This window comes from Microcaecilia unicolor, chromosome 4 (assembly GCF_901765095.1).
Source record: "Microcaecilia unicolor chromosome 4, aMicUni1.1, whole genome shotgun sequence".
NCBI lineage: Eukaryota > Metazoa > Chordata > Amphibia > Gymnophiona > Siphonopidae > Microcaecilia > Microcaecilia unicolor.
In genome coordinates, this window is record NC_044034.1 from 261,064,918 (window position 1) to 261,085,755 (window position 20,838).

General features: G+C 41.6%; 1 protein-coding gene across 1 annotated transcript in view; it reads left to right on the forward strand.

Moving 5' to 3' along the window:
• Positions 1 to 20,838, forward strand: part of SLC5A7 (solute carrier family 5 member 7) — a 79,165-nt gene that overhangs the window by 53,580 nt on the left and 4,747 nt on the right. Inside the window, exons 5-7 of the mRNA XM_030199562.1 lie at positions 1,169 to 1,312; positions 3,591 to 3,744; positions 17,736 to 17,959. Coding sequence (XP_030055422.1) covers positions 1,169 to 1,312; positions 3,591 to 3,744; positions 17,736 to 17,959 — 522 coding nt within the window. The remainder of the gene's footprint in view (positions 1 to 1,168; positions 1,313 to 3,590; positions 3,745 to 17,735; positions 17,960 to 20,838) is intronic.

Genomic DNA, 20,838 nt, shown 5'->3' on the forward strand with positions numbered 1-20,838 from the left:
GTGCAGCTATACTCTTGCTGTGCCCAGCCCAAAGCAGGACAGAAACTGGACAGGGCAACCAATCAAAATATATACACATACACAGAGCCTGGCCAGGGTAACATGTTCACATATACAGAAAAAGGAATGATAAAAGGAGGTGAAGGCCTCTGGCTGTGGCAGGGAGAATTATTTCTATAGTGCTACTAGATGTATGCAATACTGTACACATTATATGCAGTTACTTTTCTGTCCCTAGAGGGCTCACAATCTAAGCTTTTGTACCTTGGTCAATGGAGGATTAAGTGATTTGCCCAAGGTCACATGGAGCTGCAGTGGGCATTGAACCCAGGTTGCCAGGATCAAAGCCTGCTGCACTAACCTTTAGGGTATTCCTCCACTCCAACGTCAGTTCTCTGAAAACCTCAATTCACAGCCTATGTGGGCCCAATTTCCAATGACAAAAGTAGAATTGTTCCATTCTGCATCACATGGCTTGTGCATTTTCAAAGGAAACCCCTAAATGGGACTTCTTTTTGAACATGATTGACAGTCATTGACATAATCTAAAAGACAGACCAGTCAATATTCAGTTGCCAGAAGAGAGTAGTTTTTTTAAATGCTCACTGCTGCCAGCCAAATTAGACATGAACAATCAATGCCAGGTCATGTCCGGACACCGGTACTGAATAACAAGGTGAGCAGCAATACCTGATAGTTACGCAGATACAGATGATATTCAATAGCTATATTGGGCAAAATTAGGACTGCTATATAAGCAGTGCCACAGTGGTCAGAGGAGATATTCAGTGCATTGTCCAGTTAAGTGCTTCTGAATATTCCCTCCCAGCCCACTCAGCATGGTTTTTAGTCGTACAGGAGTCTCTCCTGCCTGGTGAAACCTTTATTGTAAGTCAGACTCAATAAGACCATCTTGAGATATTCCTGCCAAAGGTCAAACTTTGATCTATGGTTGATGATAAACACCAAAATACTTTAATATCATAAAACAGTATAATGAGATTCATCATTTATTCTTCATGTAACATGTACGTACTTAGATCATGTATAAGGTTGAAATATTTTGAAATCCCTGAAAATACCCAAAACTTGTGACCTTGGGATCATGCATTGATATATTATAAATGAATGATTCATATCTAATTGCATCATTATTTTTTGGTTGCAGTGGATTAGTGTGCCTTTTGCAATGTTACATCCTGCAGTGACAGACATTGGGATAACAGCAGTAAAAAAAGTCTACCAGAAGCCTTGGCTTGGATCAATTAAAAGCGACGATGCCTGGTATTGGGTTGACAGTTTCTTTTTACTGGTAAGTCATAGTTTGAACGTCAGTAATTACTGAGTACAGAGCATATCACTGCTGCAGGGGAGTTTCCAGAGGGAACAGCCATTTTACAAAACTGCTGCCATGTCTATGTTGGGGTTGGGGGAAACCTACATTTGTTTTTCCTACGTGCATCTCCATCAAATTGCTGCTGCCTCTGGATGTGGAGGGATTTGAAAGTGCAGGCCTGTACCTATTTCGTAGAGCCTCTTATAAAATATTATGGGACAAGTGAATTTCGCTCCCCACATGCTGTCTAAAATCTGCCTCTGCATTTTTTATGTTAACAAAAATGTAAGTTTTATGCTAAACTGGACCTGCTGTACACCGCCTTAGATGAAGCTGTTCTAAAAGGCGGTTAATAAATCCCAATAAATATATAAATAAATCACTGTGAGATTTGCAAATGTAAAGTCATAAGGTAAAAATGTATCTATGCCACTGAAAGTGCAACTTAAAATTATTCACTGGCAAAAGATTTATTCAGCAGTTATTTAAAGGTTAAGCAGAAGGCACAAAATTGCCTGTGTTTTCCCTCAAAGTATAACAAACACAGTATCGCATTAAAGATATGCCTCAGCAGGTTCAGAATATATGTACATGGCTGCCAACCTCTTCTGTTTATATCAAATATCTCAAAATAATAATATCAATCCCCAAACATCAGAAGCTGAAATGATTTTCGAGCAACACAAATGCTGTTCAGATTACCCATAGTAGTTTTCTTATTTAGGGGTCTTTCTACAAAGGTGCAGGAAAATTGCCCTTAGTGCACCCTTGCCCTGTGTATTAAGCCAACTTTTTACCACAGCAGTAAAATGACTGATTTCCCATTTTTTTTTTTAATTAATGGCCATTAGCACACAGACATTAAAACAAATTAGCACATGAGCACTTATTGACATCTATTTTGTATGCAGTAAGGTCTCATGCGCTAATCATGTGCTAATTGATCAACGCTGATAATTGCCAATAAAAAAGCAATTATTGACACTAATTGGCAATAGTTAGAATTTACGCACACAATTGTCTAAGCATATTCTATAACGTGCTGGCATGTCCACTCTCCACCCCCAGACGCACTCCCTGTGCCATAAAATTGAAAATATATTTTCGCGCGCAGTTTGTAGAAGCCCTTTTAAATTGCTTGCAGCACTTACCACGGCTTAGCAAAAGGACCCCTCAAGGACTAAGGTGCCTACATCTCCATAAATGAAAATGTCCCACAGCTAAGCATCTAAGATTAGATGTGTGTTTTTATTTGGACACCTAAAATGCAGTGGGACCAGGATGATGAAAAAAATAAAATCAGGAATTCAGCACTAAATTCCAGTGCTAGGCACCTCATATATTCAGAAGAGTGAATGGCGGGCCTAAATATGAAAACCTAATTTAGACTCCTAAGCAACACAGGTTTCCAGCTTGAAACATAGGTGCCTAACCTGCTTACTTTCGAAAGAGAAGGCCGGCCATCTTCCGACACAAATCAGGAGATGGTCGGCCATCTCTCAAGTCCAGCGAAATTGACATAATCGAAAGCCGATTTTGGCTGGCCTCAACTGCAGTCCGTCGCAGGAGCGGCTAAAGTTTAAGGGGGCATGTTGGAGGCGTAGCGAAGGTGGGACAGGGGCGTGGTTAACACATGGCCGCCCTAGGCCGATAATGGAAAAAAGAAGGCAGGCCCTGACAAGCATTTGGCTGGTTTTACTTAGTCCATTTATTTTTAGGACCAAGCCTCAAAAAGGTGCCCCAACACACCAGATGACCACCGGAGGGAATCGGGGATGGCCTCCCTGTACTCCCCCAGTGGTCACCAACCCCCTCCCACCCTTAAAAAAAAACATTTTTGCCAGCCTCAAATGTCATACCCAGCTCCATGATAGCAGTATGCAGGTCCCTGGAGCAGTTTTAGGGAGTACTGCAGTGTTTCATTAAATGTAAGCCACATTGAACTGAAATTAATTTTTGGATAATGTGGGATATAAGAACAAATAACTAAAAAAATAAATATGAATCCTAGAGATTGATCTGGCTTCTTTTAGTCTGTAATACACATAGAACTGCAAATTTTGATGCTATGCTATGTTATAGAAGGCACATTCCATAAAATGTCCCTTTGGTAAATTACATATGTTGTGTTAGTAAATGACCTCTTAAATTAGATATCAACAGAGATTAAGAGTAACATATCATTAATATTTAAGTATGAAAAGGAAATCATTTGCCATTGGGACATGAGGTTATTTACCTGCTGTCTTTTTAGGTGTTAGGAGGAATCCCCTGGCAAGCATATTTCCAGCGAGTTCTTTCTGCCTCTTCCGCTACCTATGCTCAAGTTCTCTCATTCTTGGCTGCTTTTGGGTGTTTAGTGATGGCTATCCCTTCAGTGCTAATTGGAGCGGTTGGAGCTTCAACAGGTAAATGGTGGTTGTTGCTTTTTTTTCTTTTTTTGGTTTTTATTGTTTCGGTTTTAAGTTCATTTGCATATACTGAAAAAATTGTGTTGAAGTGATAGAAAATTTGTTTTGTAAATTGATGATAGATACAACAGATTTTCCTTATATAACATATTTTAAGGAATATATATCACAATTAACCCATATTGACCAGACAATGGGTTTGCATCCTACAAATATGGGGTCATATTCTGTAAATGGCATCTAAAATCCAGTCACGTTTGAAGAAAGCGCTATTCTATATAATGGGCCTTATTCTATAAAGGTTATGCTCCTGAATTTACGCTCCTAAAATTTATGCTCCTAAATTATGAGCATACTTCATTCTCCAAAATAGATTATGCTCCTAATTCAGGAGCATACATTATGCTCATAAATTAGGAGCATAAGCTTTAGGAGAGTAAATTTAGGAGCATAACCTTTATACAATAAGGCCAAATGTGCCTACAGTTAGGTGCATTGTATAGAATAGCACATAGGACCGGAGAACACACCTACATTTAGGGGCAGCCATTTACGCCACTGGAAACTTGGTGTAAATACCTGCGCCTAAATGTAGGCACATTCCCCCAAATTCTATAACTATGCCCATAAATTTTAGTAATGCCCCTGACATGCCCACACTCCTCCCATGGCTGCACCCCCATGTGTTCAAATTTACATGCACCTATTTTTAGAATACGCCTAAAAAGAAGAGTGTGTAAATTCCAATTATTGCCAATTAGTGATGATAATTGGTTGTTTTCAGCTAATTATCATCATTGATTGGCTCGTTACTCAAGTAGCATGCGTAAATTGGTCATGCACTCAATTTAACACGTGCTACTCACTGTGCCTTATATAGAATCTAGGAGATAGAGGGGTTACAGCATAAACGTTTATCTAAAGTAGACAATATAGGGTTTGGTTGTACATGGTCCAGTTCATTAATAGCCTTAATTGTGTCTTAAATAATATCTTTATCTTTATTGTCCTCATTAGTTATAGAAACTGAACCAATTCTATAGGTCAGTGGCAAAGGCCTGGATAAGTTGTGCTCAAGTAAAAGTCAAATAGGCAGAGTATCAGATGAGTTTGCTATGATCCACCAAGAAGCAACACGTAGAAAGCTTCATTAGAAAAAATGTGTTTTTTTTATTATTGTTAGCTTATCTAACATTGGTGAAAGGACCTGGAAATCACAAATGGGTTGAATCAAAAAGATTTGTGCATTTTTTAGTAATTATGGGCCCCTTTTACCAAGCAGTGCTTCCCAAGTGGGTCTGCAGTACCCCCTTGCCAGTCAGGTTTTCAGGCTATCCACAATAAATGCGCATGAAACTGATTTGCATATACTGCCTCCATTTCGTGCAAATTCATTGTGGATAACTTGAAAACCTGAATGGCAAGGGGGTACTCCAGGACCACCTAGGGAAACACTACTCTAGGGCCCAGTGTAATATTTGTAGCATCATCTTTTCATAGGTGGATTAGAGCTGTTATGGTGTTGTAAGTTTTCAATATAGATTTTGGATGTCATTTTGCAGGGTTTTGTGTTATTTCACAAAGAGTCTGGCCCTATTTGAAAGTAAGCTCTAGGGCAAGGACTGCCTTTGGTGGTCCTTGTCACCCAAAATAAAAATGCTCAGGACTAGTGGTCTCCACATCCTGTAGAGTCGCCACACAAACAAAAGCTCATTTGATTTAAACAAAGTGTCTAGCAGTGGAAGGAATGTGTGTGCTGTTCCAGACGTGATGGTCACAATTTGAATATTTTTACATGGGACCTCTTCTGCGTCCTGCCTCCTGATGTAACTTCCTGTTTCCTTGTAGGCATGACACAACAGAGACAGCCTGTATTAATCATTGCCCGCCACAGCCACTGCACCTGAGAACAGCACAGTCACTGCTGTCTAGCTAACACTAACCGGCACCTATTTTATAATAGTCTGCTCCCCCTGATGTCAAAACCTGGCTACGCCTCTGCAATGTATATATACTGCACTCACTACGGAGCTCTCACATGCATGTGGAAGATGGAGGCCTGGTGGGAGAGAACTTTTTCTGAAAAAAACTGCCTTGCCCTCCTGGTCTTCCAAAATGAGGACAGATTATTTAGGAAGGGCAGGCAGAGGGTGCTCCTGCAGCTGATCCCCCCTCCCTGCTGTCCATGGTGATGACTAAGGTCCTGGAATCACCATTGCTGGCTGACATTTACTCACCTACACAGGACCAAGGACCTCATGGTCACAACAATGGAGGGGATGTGGACTGAGATACGTGCCTTAATGGAGGCCGTGAGATGCCTAGAAGTACACACCTCTGCTCTCCACTTCCCCCTTCAGCTGTAATATATGTAACTTCACCACTGCTGCAGGAGGGCACTTGGCACCCATGTATATATTGTTCATACACATCTATTGTCTGCAATGAACGAGGGCATTTTCAGTTCATAAACCTATAATCAAACCAAATCAAACAGATGGGAGAGCAGGATTTACTGGATTAATGTAACATCTGTACATGCAAGGGACATAAGATTTCTTGATGAAATCAAGGACAGCTTCATGGAACAGCTAGTTCAGGAGCCGACAAGAGAAGGAAAAATACTAGACTTAGTCCTTAGTGGTGCTCATGATCTAGTGCAGGGGGTAACGATACGAGGGCCGCTTGATAACAGTGATCATAATATGATCGGTTTTGATATTGGCATTGAAGGAAGTGAAACTAGGAAATCAAGTACGCTAGCATTTAACTATAGAAAAGGTGATTACGACAAAATGAGAAAAATGGTGAAAAAAAGACTGAAAGGAGCAGCTCGCAGAGTAAAAAACTTGCATCAGGCGTGGATGCTGTTTAAAAACACCATCCTGGAGGTTCAGGACAAATATATTCCACGTATTAGAAAAAAGGGAAAAAAGACTAAACGTCAGCCGGCGTGGCTAAACAGTAAGATAAAGGAAATCATTAGAGCCAAAAAACAATCCTTCAGAAAGTGGAGAAGAGAACCAACTGAAAGTAACAGGATAGATCATAAGGAATGCCAAGCCAAATGCAAAGCGGAGATAAGGAGGGCAAAAAAGGACTTTGAGAAGAAATTAGCGTTGGAAGCAAAAATACATAGTAAAAATTTTTTTAGATACATTAAAAGCAGGAAACCGGCCAAAGAGTCGGTTGGGCCGCTGGACGAAAATGGTGTTAAAGGGGCGATCAAGGAGGACAAAGCCGTAGCGGAGAAATTAAATGAATTCTTTGCTTCGGTCTTCACCGAGGAGGATTTGGGGGGGACACCGGTGCCGGAAAGAATATTTGAAGCGGGGGAGTCGGAGAAACTAAACAAATTCTCTGTAACCTTGGAGGATGTAATGGGTCAGTTCAGCAAGCTGAAGAGTAGTAAATCACCGGGACCTGATGGTATTCATCCCAGAGTATTAATAGAACTAAAAAATGAACTTGCGGAGCTACTGTTAGAAATATGCAATCTGTCCCTAAAATCGAGTGTAGTACCGGAAGACTGGAGGGTAGCCAATGTTACTCCGATTTTTAAGAAGGGTTCCAGAGGAGATCCGGGAAATTATAGACCGGTGAGTCTGACGTCGGTGCCGGGCAAGATGGTGGAGGCTATTATTAAGAATAAAATTGCAGAGCATATACAAAAACATGGACTGATGAGACAAAGTCAGCACGGATTTAGTGAAGGGAAGTCTTGCCTCACCAATCTAATGCATTTTTTTGAGGGGGTAAGCAAACATGTGGACAATGGGGAGCCGGTTGATATTGTATATCTGGATTTTCAGAAGGCGTTTGACAAAGTGCCGCACGAAAGACTCCTGAAGAAATTGCAGAGTCATGGAATCGGAGGTAGGGTATTATTATGGATTAAGAACTGGTTGAAAGATAGGAAGCAGAGAGTAGGATTGCGTGGCCAGTATTCTCAGTGGAGGAGGGTAGTTAGTGGGGTCCCGCAGGGGTCTGTGCTGGGTCCGTTGCTTTTTAATGTATTTATAAATGACCTAGAGATGGGAATAACTAGTGAGGTAATTAAATTCGCCGATGACACAAAATTATTCAGGGTCGTCAAGTCGCAGGAGGAATGTGAACGATTACAGGAGGACCTTGCGAGACTGGGAGAATGGGCGTGCAAGTGGCAGATGAAGTTCAATGTTGACAAGTGCAAAGTGATGCATGTGGGTAAGAGGAACCCGAATTATAGCTACGTCTTGCAAGGTTCCGTGTTAGGAGTTACGGATCAAGAAAGGGATCTGGGTGTCGTCGTCGATGATACGCTGAAACCTTCTGCTCAGTGTGCTGCTGCGGCTAGGAAAGCAAATAGAATGTTGGGTGTTATTAGGAAGGGTATGGAGTCCAGGTGTGCGGATGTTATAATGCCGTTGTATCGCTCCATGGTGCGACCGCACCTGGAGTATTGTGTTCAGTACTGGTCTCCGTATCTCAAAAAAGATATAGTAGAATTGGAAAAGGTACAGCGAAGGGCGACGAAAATGATAGTGGGGATGGGACAACTTTCCTATGAAGAGAGGCTGAGAAGGCTAGGGCTTTTCAGCTTGGAGAAGAGACGGCTGAGGGGAGATATGATAGAAGTGTATAAAATAATGAGTGGAATGGATCGGGTGGATGTGAAGCGACTGTTCACGCTATCCAAAAATAATAGGACTAGAGGGCATGAGTTGAAGCTACAGTGTGGTAAATTTAAAACGAATCGGAGAAAATGTTTCTTCACCCAACGTGTAATTAGACTCTGGAATTCGTTGCCGGAGAACGTGGTACGGGCGGTTAGCTTGACGGAGTTTAAAAAGGGGTTAGATAGATTCCTAAAGGACAAGTCCATAGACCGCTATTAAATGGACTTGGAAAAATTCCGCATTTTTAGATATAACTTGTCTGGAATGTTTTTACGTTTGGGGAGCGTGCCAGGTGCCCTTGACCTGGATTGGCCACTGTCGGTGACAGGATGCTGGGCTAGATGGACCTTTGGTCTTTCCCAGTATGGCACTACTTATGTACTTATGTACTTATGTAACCCCCATCAATGCCATTCATTTTTAGTAGTAAAGTATGGTCCATAGAGCCAAACACATTGGAGCCAATTTGGGAGAAGGAGAAAGAAAAAGCATAAGGCACTTTGCAAATCATGTTGAAAATTTGAAAAGGAGCCAAAAAAAACCTATCCCTGCTTGCGTTGTCTGAAATCCCATGGGTGATGATGTCAGCAGCTGGACAGGAATAAAAAGCAGAGCACCATTTTCTCCTAGGGAAGGTAATTCCCTGGCAGCTGCTTCAGAAAAAAAAATGTGTTTTGCTGAAGTGGAAAAGATGTAAAAGAAAATGAAGAATCAAATTATTCAAACAGCAGACAGTTCTTTGGCTCAGATTTGCCCCTGAAGCAGAGAAAAGTGATTTTTAAAACTCCCTCATGCTTTCTACCTGTGGCTGGCTGGCTAGTAGTGACTACAGAGCTACTGTCAATAACATGCATGGTCACTTAGCTGCAAATTGCACACATAGTTACAGAATAAAGGCCACCTACATGCACATTTCTGCACTTACATATACAAATGGACCCTACACTGCCTATGCGTCATCCTATAACTGTGCACATGCCCCCCATAGCGTATAGTTGTAGGGAGAGCACACACATGGACAGAGCCCAGGCAGGTCTCCCATCAACACGCAGAGATGTCAAATTGCCCAGTTTCAGGCTGGAGATTTTGGGGCAGTCCTGGATTTCTGACCAATGTGCCTCTAAGGAGTGGCCTAGTGCACACAAAGTTTTTTTATGTGTGAGCAACAAGTTTTAAAAACCAACAATTTTTGAGCGCAATATTAGCAATGCATTTCTCTAAATAGTCAGGTTGGTATTTTTGTGAGCGACCATGTCAAATCTGTGAGCAATGCTCCTAAAGTGTATGAGTGATCACTCATTCACTCTGCTTAGAGGGAACATTTTCTTATTTATTTAGATTTTGCTCACACCTTTTTCAGTAGTAGCTCAAGGTGAGTTATGTTCAGGTACAGTGGATATTTCTCTGTCCCAGGAGGGCTCACAATCTAAGTTTGTACCTGAGGCAATGGAGTGTTAAGTGACTTGCCCAAAATCACAAGGAGCAGCAGTGGGATTTGAACCAGCCACCTCTGTATTACAAGACTGGTGCTCTAACTAGGCCACTCCACTCCGCTGCTGCCCACCCCATCCTAGTGTATTATGGGATTTACAGCACTACAGATCCCACACTGCTTTGGGGTGTAAGTTCAAAACCAGCACTGGCCCAAAATTCCCAGCTTGGAACTAGGTAAATTGGCATCATTGTGCACCTTCTTGCTGCATTTAGGTGTGAATACTCGCATCAATCTATGTCTGGTGTAAGTGGTCGCACCCAAACACAACATGCGCATTTTGACTGTTACACCAGCACTGTACAAAGTAAAGTAAACAAGTACCTTCCTCCCTAGAAATAGGCTCCTGAGTGCATGCATTTGGTGCCCAAATATGGGTGCCCTGTTACAGAACACCCCCTCTTTATCTGCCTAGTTGTCACTAATAGTGACACTAATAGGAGAGAGATCGGTCTGTGATACAGAAGCAGAGAGGAACTGTAATAATCATGTCACCCTCTGGCTGCACAGAACCAAAGGATGGTACTGACAGACAGAACAGTGTACAGGCAGAGTCAGACAACCATTCTTCTGAACTGTATTGTTCTACCATGCTCCCCAGGCACGTAACATGAACGTCAGTCTTGCAGGTTATTCACAAAGGATTCTTTTTCTCTTTCTTTTCCAAGACCCCAATGATCAGAAGTAAACGCGGGCGCCAGAGGCTATTAGCGCCAGACTAGCATCTGCATTTGCTGGCACACAATGTTCAGAGGCCCCTACCACGGAAATCTTGCCCCAGATCTGTGCAAATGCAGTCAAGAAGATTTAAATTAGGTCTTTTCCTATTCCCCTTTAATGCTCAGAGAACAGTGCCCTAAAGAAGGGTGCCCTTACCACAAAGAACCTAACGCCAGCTCAGAGCTGGCGTTAGAGTTTATGAAGAGAGGATTTGTACTCTGGTTGGGCTCGGGAAGAGGCTTCAGAGATCATGAGTAGTGGTGGCTGGAGAGGCAGCAGCAGGAGCGGGGAGGTGGTTTGATTAGGCTGGACTTTATGCTGCTGATTCCGACCATCTCCAGTTTTGAAACACCTCTGTGTGCCCTTTTGGTTTTTGATGTGTCATTCAAACATTTTTCTGCAAGCCGTTCAACTTTGTGGTAGTTTAATCTTCAAAAGAAATACTCCAGGCAAGGGGAACTTCTTGCACTGTGCCAGGCAGGGGAGTGGGAACTAATGGACATCTTTCTCTCCTGGGACATCACGTGATGATGCTTTTGTAGGAGTGGAGGAGTGCATGCGCCATCACCATCCTCCCTCTTTTCTTCCTAATGCATGAAGCTAATAGCATGCATATCACCTGCATATTGTTATCGTCGAGCATTAGGAATTAATAATGCCATTTTCAAAACAGCAAAATGTCTATATATTTTTTTTGATAGGAACATGCTAGATGGTTTTGTGCTTTGTGTGTTTATCTTTTTGGTCCATTTTTGAAAAAAAAATGTCCAAGTACAAAATGCACAAAAACAAGCAATTGGAATGTACGAAGAGCCAGCTTTCTTAGTAGACTGGCCAGACAGACATCCCAGGAGAGCAATGGGGCACCATATGGGGGCACTGATGTGAACTTCATATAAAAGCTCCCAGGTACACATCTCACCATTACCCTCTTATCTTGTCTGCTGAGTCCTCCAAAACCCAGTCACCCATTGCCCCGAAATGTACACCACTACAATAGCCCTTATGGATGAAGGGGTCACCTATATGTGGGTACAGTAGGTTGTTGGTGAGTTTTTTAGGGCTCACAGCTTCCACCACAAGTGTGACAGGTAGTGTGAGATATGGACCTGGATCCTCCTTTCTACAGTGCACTGCACCGACCACTGCACTGCTTCAGTGACTTTCTTGCTGCTCTAATAAAACTGGCTATAACATCTGAAGCTGTCATTGAGGCTGGTAAGTACTATTTTTATTCACATTTTTGGAGGTGGGAGGGGGTCAGTGACTTCTGGGGGAGTAAGGGGGTCATCCCTGATTCGCTCTATTGCTCATCTGGTCATTTAGGGCACCTTTTTGTGCCTTATCCATTCTAAAAAAAACAGATCTAGATCAAAACATTGAAGTTTTAGCCCTAGACGTTTTCATTTTGTTCCATTATGGCTATAAAATGTTGAAGTGTTAGGAACACCCCTGACATGCCCCCTTATGATCTGAATGCACTGCAGACGAATTGCATAAATAAACGTCTGCAAAATAGGTTTTGAAAATACTGATTTCAACCTTTTGAGAAGAAATTTGTCCAAATGCTGCTTTATGACACTTTTTGGATGTTTTTCTCTTTCGAAAATGAGTTCCACAGACTCGTGGTAATTATTTCCAGGTGTAAAAATGGACCAAAAAGAATGCTACTAGGTTTCTTCTGTGAGTCATTTAGAGAGAGGTCAGCAGGCATTTCCCACCTCCAAGAATTCAGATGTATAGAGAAAAGAAACTGTCAGCAGCTTGAAGCATGACTCCTGAAGAGCGTCCTATGTCCTCTGTTGAACCAGCCCTCCTTTCTCCTCCTCTCCATCCCCTACTATGAAATTGTATCTCTCCTTCCCCGTACTTCCTTCTGTGCAAGTTGCTTATCTACATCTTTTGGTCACTTATGTCTTTAACAAGACGCTCTGTCCTTTTTGTTTTGCTTTACCTTGTTAACCGCTTAGACTTTTAATGTGTTTGTGGCAGATCAAATAAACTTGAACTTGAACTGGTAAGTTGTGTCATTTATTTATTTTAATATGCAGGGAAAGAGAAAAAAAACATACCCATAATGTACTGAAAGCCATTATTGTAGAGCCCTGCTGATCAGCATATAGGCTCCACATATCTAATCAAGGCTGTAATATGGGTTAATTGTCCATGGAGGCTGAGGTATTAGAAGTGATGGAGCTTGGAAACTTAATAGTGGAAGATATTTCCCTACTATGTGTATGGTAAGAATCTGTTGAAAACTGAAAACATGATTGTTTTCCAGCCTAAATAATGAGCGGACAGTTCTCTCTTCTGGAATGCTCTATTCTGAGTTTTTACAATGATACCACTATTGCATCTAAATGCTGCCTGATGGACTGGGCGGAAGCTAGAAGACATAAGATATTTTTGGAGGGAATATATTCATCCATTACTTGCTTTCAAATTCCCACCCTAATCTAACATTAGGGTACTGAGCAAAGATTTAGAAAACCAAGACATAATCTGTTTGTGAAATGGCGCTACAAAATATTCTCCTGGGATTTATACTGGGGGATTGATTGATTTACACTGGTTGTCAATTGAGGCACGGGTGCAGTTCAAATTAAGGACAGAATATTATATGGTGAGGTTCCATCCTGTTTGATGAATATGGGTAATGCTTCCACCGGCTATAAATCAGATCGATTATGAAGGCAACTTTTATTATGCTTTCCTTCTGTAACAAAAGGTTCAAAAGATTTTTGTCTGCTGCTTTATCTTACCAGGCAGTAACATTTTGGAATTCATTGCCTCTAGAACTTCGAATGATTAGTGATTATTTACTTTTTCAGAAGTCATGTAAGACTTTTTTATCTAGAAAATATTTTAGGATTTGAAGTTTGTAAATCATGATTTGAATTGTAATTAAGGACTCATTGTAGTTATAAACTAATGATCTATGTATAATCTGAACATTTGGTTCACTCTATCTCTGTAACCTGCATTGAACTGCTTTTTTTGTAATTGCGGGATATAAGTCCAGTGTAAAGAAAAGTAAAGAAAGTGCTTTCATTAGCATGCATCCAATTCATTAGTACCTTAAATGTTTTGTGCAGGCTAAATCAATTTGATGATTGCTTTACAGTGCAGTAAATGTTTGTATTTCTGATACTGTATCATCTTAATCCTGTTACTAGGTTTCAATTTGCCATCTCCAAGTTTACGTCATTGATTGCATTTATGTTTATATTTGGTCATTTTATTATTGTTCTGCTGCTAACAACGCTGTAAGTTTTATGTTACATTGTACGTCGCCTTGGGTGGTTAATAAATTCCAATAAATAAATATGCAGTAACAAGCCGTTACTTGCAAGGCACAATCCATGCTCATTCCACATCCCCTAAATCAAATATTTGCATTAAGGAGGTAATTCTTTAACTGGGCGCCTCCATTTAGGTGCTCTCTTGCTGCATGGTTTGAGCCTATTCTACAACATAATCTGGGCACCTAGGTTCAGGTATAGAATACAAGCATAACCCAGTATCAGTTCACCCAACATGTAGGCACTTGCACTAATATTAGCTATAGAGGTGTAGGCACCTAGATGTGGTGAGGAACACATGTACCTTACATGCACAATGTTTTACACACTAAATGCAGGTACTTTCTCTGTACCTAGAGGGCTCACAATCTTTTTTGTACCTGGGGCAATAGAGGGTTAAGTGACCTGCCCAAGATCACAAGGAGCTGCAGTGGGAATTGAACCCAGGTTGCCAGGGTCAAAGCCTGCTACACTATCCATTAGGCTACTCCTTCTCCATTCCCCTTGCAGCTACTGGCTATGTATGTTAAGTGGGTATTTACAGAACCACATTTAGGATTATTATTGAAATTTATGTGTGCTGACATTTAGGGGTAATTCTATAAAATGGGCACCAACATTTATATGCTAATTGTGCACATCAGTGATTAGAATAATGTTTATGTTTTATTATTTACAGTCCACCTTCATCCAAGGTGGGTAACAAAACAACATACACAATCTAAAATACAAACAACAGATATTCACAAATGTAGCAAGACCATAAAGTCAGTGAAGTATGAGCAGTTCATGGCAGTCTGGTGGTCTGGTAGTCTGGTTTAGGAGATGACTTTTCAGCATTGATTTTAAAAAGGCAACATTCTGCACATACCCATTTAGATAACAAAATTTTGCCTAAGCACTATTCTGTAAATAACACACGTATATCTTACAGAGCAGGATGAGTATGGGTAGGACTCACATTTACATACATAACTTATAGAATACAATAAATTGTGCACGTTATGTCTGGCATTTAGGCATGAACATATAGGTACATATTTCACTTCTTAAGCTAGTATTCTATAAAGTAAGCACCTACTTTTCTTTGTAGAATTCATGTCATATGAGCACTCTCTGGGTGCCTCTATAGGCGCACGGGGGGAGATGCTGGGCTTGGAGAAGGGGAGATAGAAGGGAGATGATGGGCATAGGGGGAAGATAGAGGGAAGATGCTGGGCTTAGGGGGTAAGTTAGAAAGAAGGGTGATACAGATTATAGGGGAAAAGAGAGAGCAAGGAGGAATGAGATGCTGGCCATGAGGAAGGGTGGATATGCTGGGCATGTGGAGGGAAAAAGGAAGGAGATGCTGAACACAGGATAAGAGAGAGGTTAAGATGCTGGGCATGGAGGAGCTACTGGGCACAGAGGGAAGAGAGAGGGAAGGGAGAAAGAAAGACTGGACACAGGGGAGAAGAGATAGATTAGAGATGCTGCATATGGGGAAGAATAAGTGAAAGGCTGGGAAAGAGATGGAAAGCTGCAGATACATGCAGTTAAGAAAAGGTGCTTGAAGACTGGATGGTGAGAAGGAGAGGGTAAAACCTGAGTGGATTTAGAGGCAGAAAACTAAATGGAAGAAAGCTAAAAGTGATAATATCAGAGATGGATGTAGTGGAGGAAATGATGAAGAAGAGAAGAGAGAGAAGAAATAGGAAATGGACAGAAGACTGTGGGAAAATGTTAAGTAGTAGTAGTAGTAGATATTTAAGAGAAGACAGAAACCAGAGACTTGGACCTGCATGATTAGAAAAATAAAATCATTAGACAACAAAGGTAGAAATACAATTTTATTTTCAATTTCATGATTGGAACATTTCAGTATTTAGAAAGTAAATCTGCTTTTTTGTATTTTGCACAGCATGGTCATGTTCCAGGGTGCAACTATACCTTTAGTTTTGACCCTAATAATACTAGGTGTTGTATTGGATGATAAACTTAGTTTTCAAGCTCAAACCTCATCATTATTACAGCATTGCTTTTACAAATTGAGACAAATTAGATCCATGAGACATCTCTTTCATCCAGCTGCACTTGAAACGCTCATCCATGGATTGGTCATCAGCAGCACTGACTACTACAATGCCCTTTATCAGAGCCTTAGGACATCTGATCTTCAACGCCTCCAATTGATTCAGAACGTTGCCATTGAACTTGTGAAGGGTGTTGGAAGTATGACCCTGTGACGTCCCTTCTACATGAGGGACATTGGTTACCACTTCAAGTGTACAGTGCTGCGTACATCTAGTAGCGCTATAGAAATGATAAGTAGTAGTAGTACATACATACATATCATACAAGATGGTTTTCAAAACTCTACTGGCCTTCCTCTTTTCTTGTCACATCTATTTCTCCACTTAGTATACTTACATTTAGACAAATATAACATGAATATATTAGGACAAAGGTTTTCAGCGTCATAGGTCCCAGCCTCTGGAACACCCTTCCTATTGACATGCAATTGCAGAACTCCTTGGCCCAGTTTAAAGCTGACCTAAAGACTTTGTTCTTGCATATTCTTGAGCCCTCTGTCCCTTACTGGGTGAGAGTTGAGCCATGAGTGCAGTGGGGGGGGGGGGGGATCCTGGGGGTGCTAATATTCTATTACTCTATTGTTCTATAGTTTCCATTCTGATACTGCTTTCTATTCTCCTTACCTTTCTTGTCTTAATGGAATTCTATTCAGGTTTTCATTTTACCGATGTTATATGTCCTTGTAAACTGTTTAGGCAGTTTTTCATGGGTGGTATAGCAAATAATAATCTTGAAACTACAGGAGGAAATGCAGTCTTGTTTTTATTTCTCTAGTGTTGTAATGCATAAACTCTAGTGTGTTTGTGCAAATTCTACACAACTCTGTTGGACATCAATATTGCCTAATTCAAAGGGGCAGATATTCAACCAGCAAAGGGCAGCCCACATAAGTGCCTCGGTCAGCACTAACCCCAGATATTCAATGTTAGGCCATTAAAGGTGACCGGCATTGAATATCTGGGGGGGTTGGGGGGTTGACCAGTGCTAGCTTAACCAGCTAAGCGAGTATTCAGCACTGGTCAGTTAAGGGCCCCTTTTACCAAGCTGTGGCAAAAGGGGGCCAGCGCTGGCATCAGCGTGTGTTTTACATGTGGGCTAAGGCTCCCTTTTACCGCAAGTGGTAAAAGGGAAGTCTCATCTTCCTACAGGAAATGGCCAGACAGCAAGTAAAGCACTTGCCATGCAGCCAATTTTTTAGGGGGGGAGCCCTTGCCACTACCCATTGAGGTGGCAGTAAGGGCTCCTGCATTAACCCAGCAGTAACCGAGCAGCGCACAGCACTGTAAAATTACCACCGGGTACACTCCGGCGCTAATTTTTGTAGTGCCAGAAATGACGGCACACTAGGGGTAGGAAGTACCGCCAGGCTGCTGGGGTAGCCCGGTGGTACTTCCTGTACAGCGAGCGGTAAGCTCACATTGGGCTTACTGCCACTTAGTAAAAGGAGCCCTAAGCTAATAGTGAGCATAGATAGGACTGCTATGTATGAGGTCCAATTCGCCTGCTAAACTTAGCTGGTCAGCGCTGAATATTGCCGGTTATCATGCAATATAGCCAGTTAACTTTTCAGTGCTGATTGTGAATATTCAGTGAAGATAACCAGTTATCTCCCACTGAATATTCGTGGTTAGGTGCCAAAATGTTATTTAACCAGTCAGCGGCCGATTCTGGCCGGTTAAATAGCTTTGAATGTTGGGGGAAAAGTAATCATGTTATTGATTTTTTTAAAATTTATATTTACAGATTGGAACAAGACTGAGTATGGCCTCGATGGTAGAGATCCCAAGGACAAGAAGGAAGCAGACATGATTTTACCTATCGTCCTGCAGTATCTGTGTCCAGAGTACATTTCTTTCTTCGGTCTTGGTGCTGTATCTGCTGCTGTGATGTCTTCAGCAGACTCCTCAATCCTGTCAGCCAGCTCAATGTTCGCTCGAAATATCTACCAGCTTGCATTTAGGCAAAATGTAAGGGCAATTTATAAAATGACTTGCTGTGCAAAAAAAAAAGGATAATGGGAGGAACGCAATGTTTACTGAATATGTGAGGGCTAATTTTATAACAGGATGCCCACGTGGAAAGTCCAAAAAGTTGCCTTTTTTATAATTGCTATAGAGACATCAGAGGCGCCAATGCACCTTTATAAATTAGGCACCTAGTACCAGCCCCGATAGTACATAAATGTTCAACACTCATTTACACCTTATTCAAAAAAAGGTGTAAATTTGTGTGTGTATTATTTTTATTACCCACAACTTTTGTTAAAAAAATGTACCTCACAACTCTATCTCCACTATGCCCAATCTGTACCCCTGAGAATGCCTACAGCTGCCCTCCAAAGGAAAAACATTGTGAGCCTCTTTTATCAAGGTATGCTAGCGGTTCCTGAAGGGCAACTTGGGTATGCAATTTGGGGGGAGGGGGCATATATAGAATCCAGGGGTTAGTGTGCAAAATTATGCACCCAAGATATAGAATACTGCCAGTTACACATGTTTAATTTAGGGCCCTTTTTACCAAGATGCGATAAAAGTGGACATGCGCTGGCATCAGCACGTGTTTTTCATATGCGCTGAGGTCCCCTTTTTACCACAGCAGGTAAAAGGGAAGTCTCTCTCACAGGAAATGGCTGCGTGGCAAGTAAAGCACTTGCCACACAGCCATTTCGGGGGGAGCCCTTACTGCCACCCATTGAGGTGCCAGTAAGGGCTCCCACGCTAACCCGGTGGTAACCCGCTATATTTTTGTAGCGCCGGATATGATGGCTTACTAGGGGTGGGAAGTACTGCCAGGCTACCGGTAGCTCAGTAGTACTTCCTGTTTAGCGAGCAGTAAGCCCGCATTGGGCTTACTGCCACTTGATAAAAGGGGCCCTTCGTTTGTTAAATTAGCTGCTAATTGGCATTAACAGTCAATAATTGGGTATAGTTAGTGTTAATTGGTATTAATTTGCAGTTACGCACATAACTGCTCATCTAGTACTCTATAACCTTAGTGTGCAAATTCTATAGCAAAAGGGGTGTGTGGACATGGGAGGGGCATGGATGGGTCATGGGCGTGCCTAGAACTTATGCACGAAGGTTAAAGAATACTATCGGTTTTGCACCTAATTGCCATCAGTTAGATTCTAGCATTTAGACCAGTCAATAAATTAGCATAAGTGCTTGGTCCTAAAGTCAGGCACATAACTTCGGACTTATACTAGTATTTATAAAAGCAATTAGGCGTATAATTGCCGATATAGAATTTGTGCAACCTGTAGAGAATTATTCCCTAGACTCCTATCAGGCGCCCTCTGGGCACATGTATGGGAGCCCAGTTTGAGAATTACCTCCTAAATGTTCAGGCATATACATGTGATTTCTGAACATGTGTATTCTTTAACAACATGCACAACTTTTAGGAACTGCTCTGACACTCCCATGCACCTCCCATGACTACGCCCCCATTTGAGCTGTGCATGATAGGATAGAACAGTGTGTAGCCAGATGCGCAAAGAAACCCTGATTGGTACCAATCAACATCAATAATTGGTTGTTAGCAGCCAATTATTGCTTATTAACAGCTCATTAGCCAATTAGGTTGCCCGCACATCTTGGGATTGTGCACAAATTTAGGCGCAAATCTGAGTGCCATATATAGAACCTGGGGGATAATGTGCACTATTTAATGTCATTGCTCCTGTAATGACAAAATGGGATCTTGCCAGGTACTTGTGACCTGGATTGGCCACTGTTAAAAACAGGATACTGGGCTTAATGGACCTTTAGTCTGTCCCAATATGGCAACGCTTATGTCCTTATGATGCCATCCTTATACATATTTTATAAAAGACTCCATATTCAACAGAGCCTTTCATGAAATTCTGGGGGTTTGTGAATTTTTAATCTGTCTCAAGGCTCCTTATGGTTTCTCTAATAATTTAATCTTCAACTTTTCGGGTTAATTCTGCAAAGGTCGCCTAAAGTTAGGCACCAAGATGATGGATGCTAAGTGCAAATTCTATAACAGCAATTGTGTGCACAATTGTTGTGATAGAGTAGACAACAAAACAGAAGAGCCAATCCTCACAAATCAGCGTAGACAACAACAAAAACGCACAGAGTCAGTAATGGTGCCGACAAGTTTTTAATCAAAACAAGGCATGACTCGACACAGGCCTGTGTTTCAGCCACCTGGCCTGCATCAGGAGTCTAATGCCCTTGGAGCTGCTAAATTCAGTGTTCATTGCACCTTTAACTTTATCCTGAACAGGATTGTAGTACTCTATTGAAGCTCAGCGAGCAACAACTGAGGAGAGTGAGCCTATAACAGGATTGCCTACGTTTACTGATTCATAGCATTAAAGGTGCAGAGAACACTGAATTTAGCAGCTCCATTGGCATTAGACTCATAATGAAGGCCAGTGGCCGAAACACAGGCCCATGTAGAGTCACACATTAATTTGATTAAAGCTTTGACAGCACTATTAATGACTCTGTGCATTTTCATAATCATCTTCACTGTCTGATCATCATCTGTGGTAGAGTAGAGCATAAGTCTGCACTTACATTCGTAAGCAGCTTGTGTAACTGCCTGACATGCTCCCAGCCCACCCATGCCCTTCCCAGGTCCACATCTCCCTTTTAGTTGCACATTATGGATTTTGGGTGCGCAACTTATAGAATATCCGCTAATGGCAATTACATGCATAACTACAAATTAGTGCCAATTAGTGCTTGCTAAAGCCAGTTCTTAGTACTAATCATGAATTAAGTGCCTATTTAGCGCCAATTAGCCAATTAAGTTACATGCGTAACCGACCGTATTCCATAACTGTGCGCCCAACAGCACATTTGACCTTGAG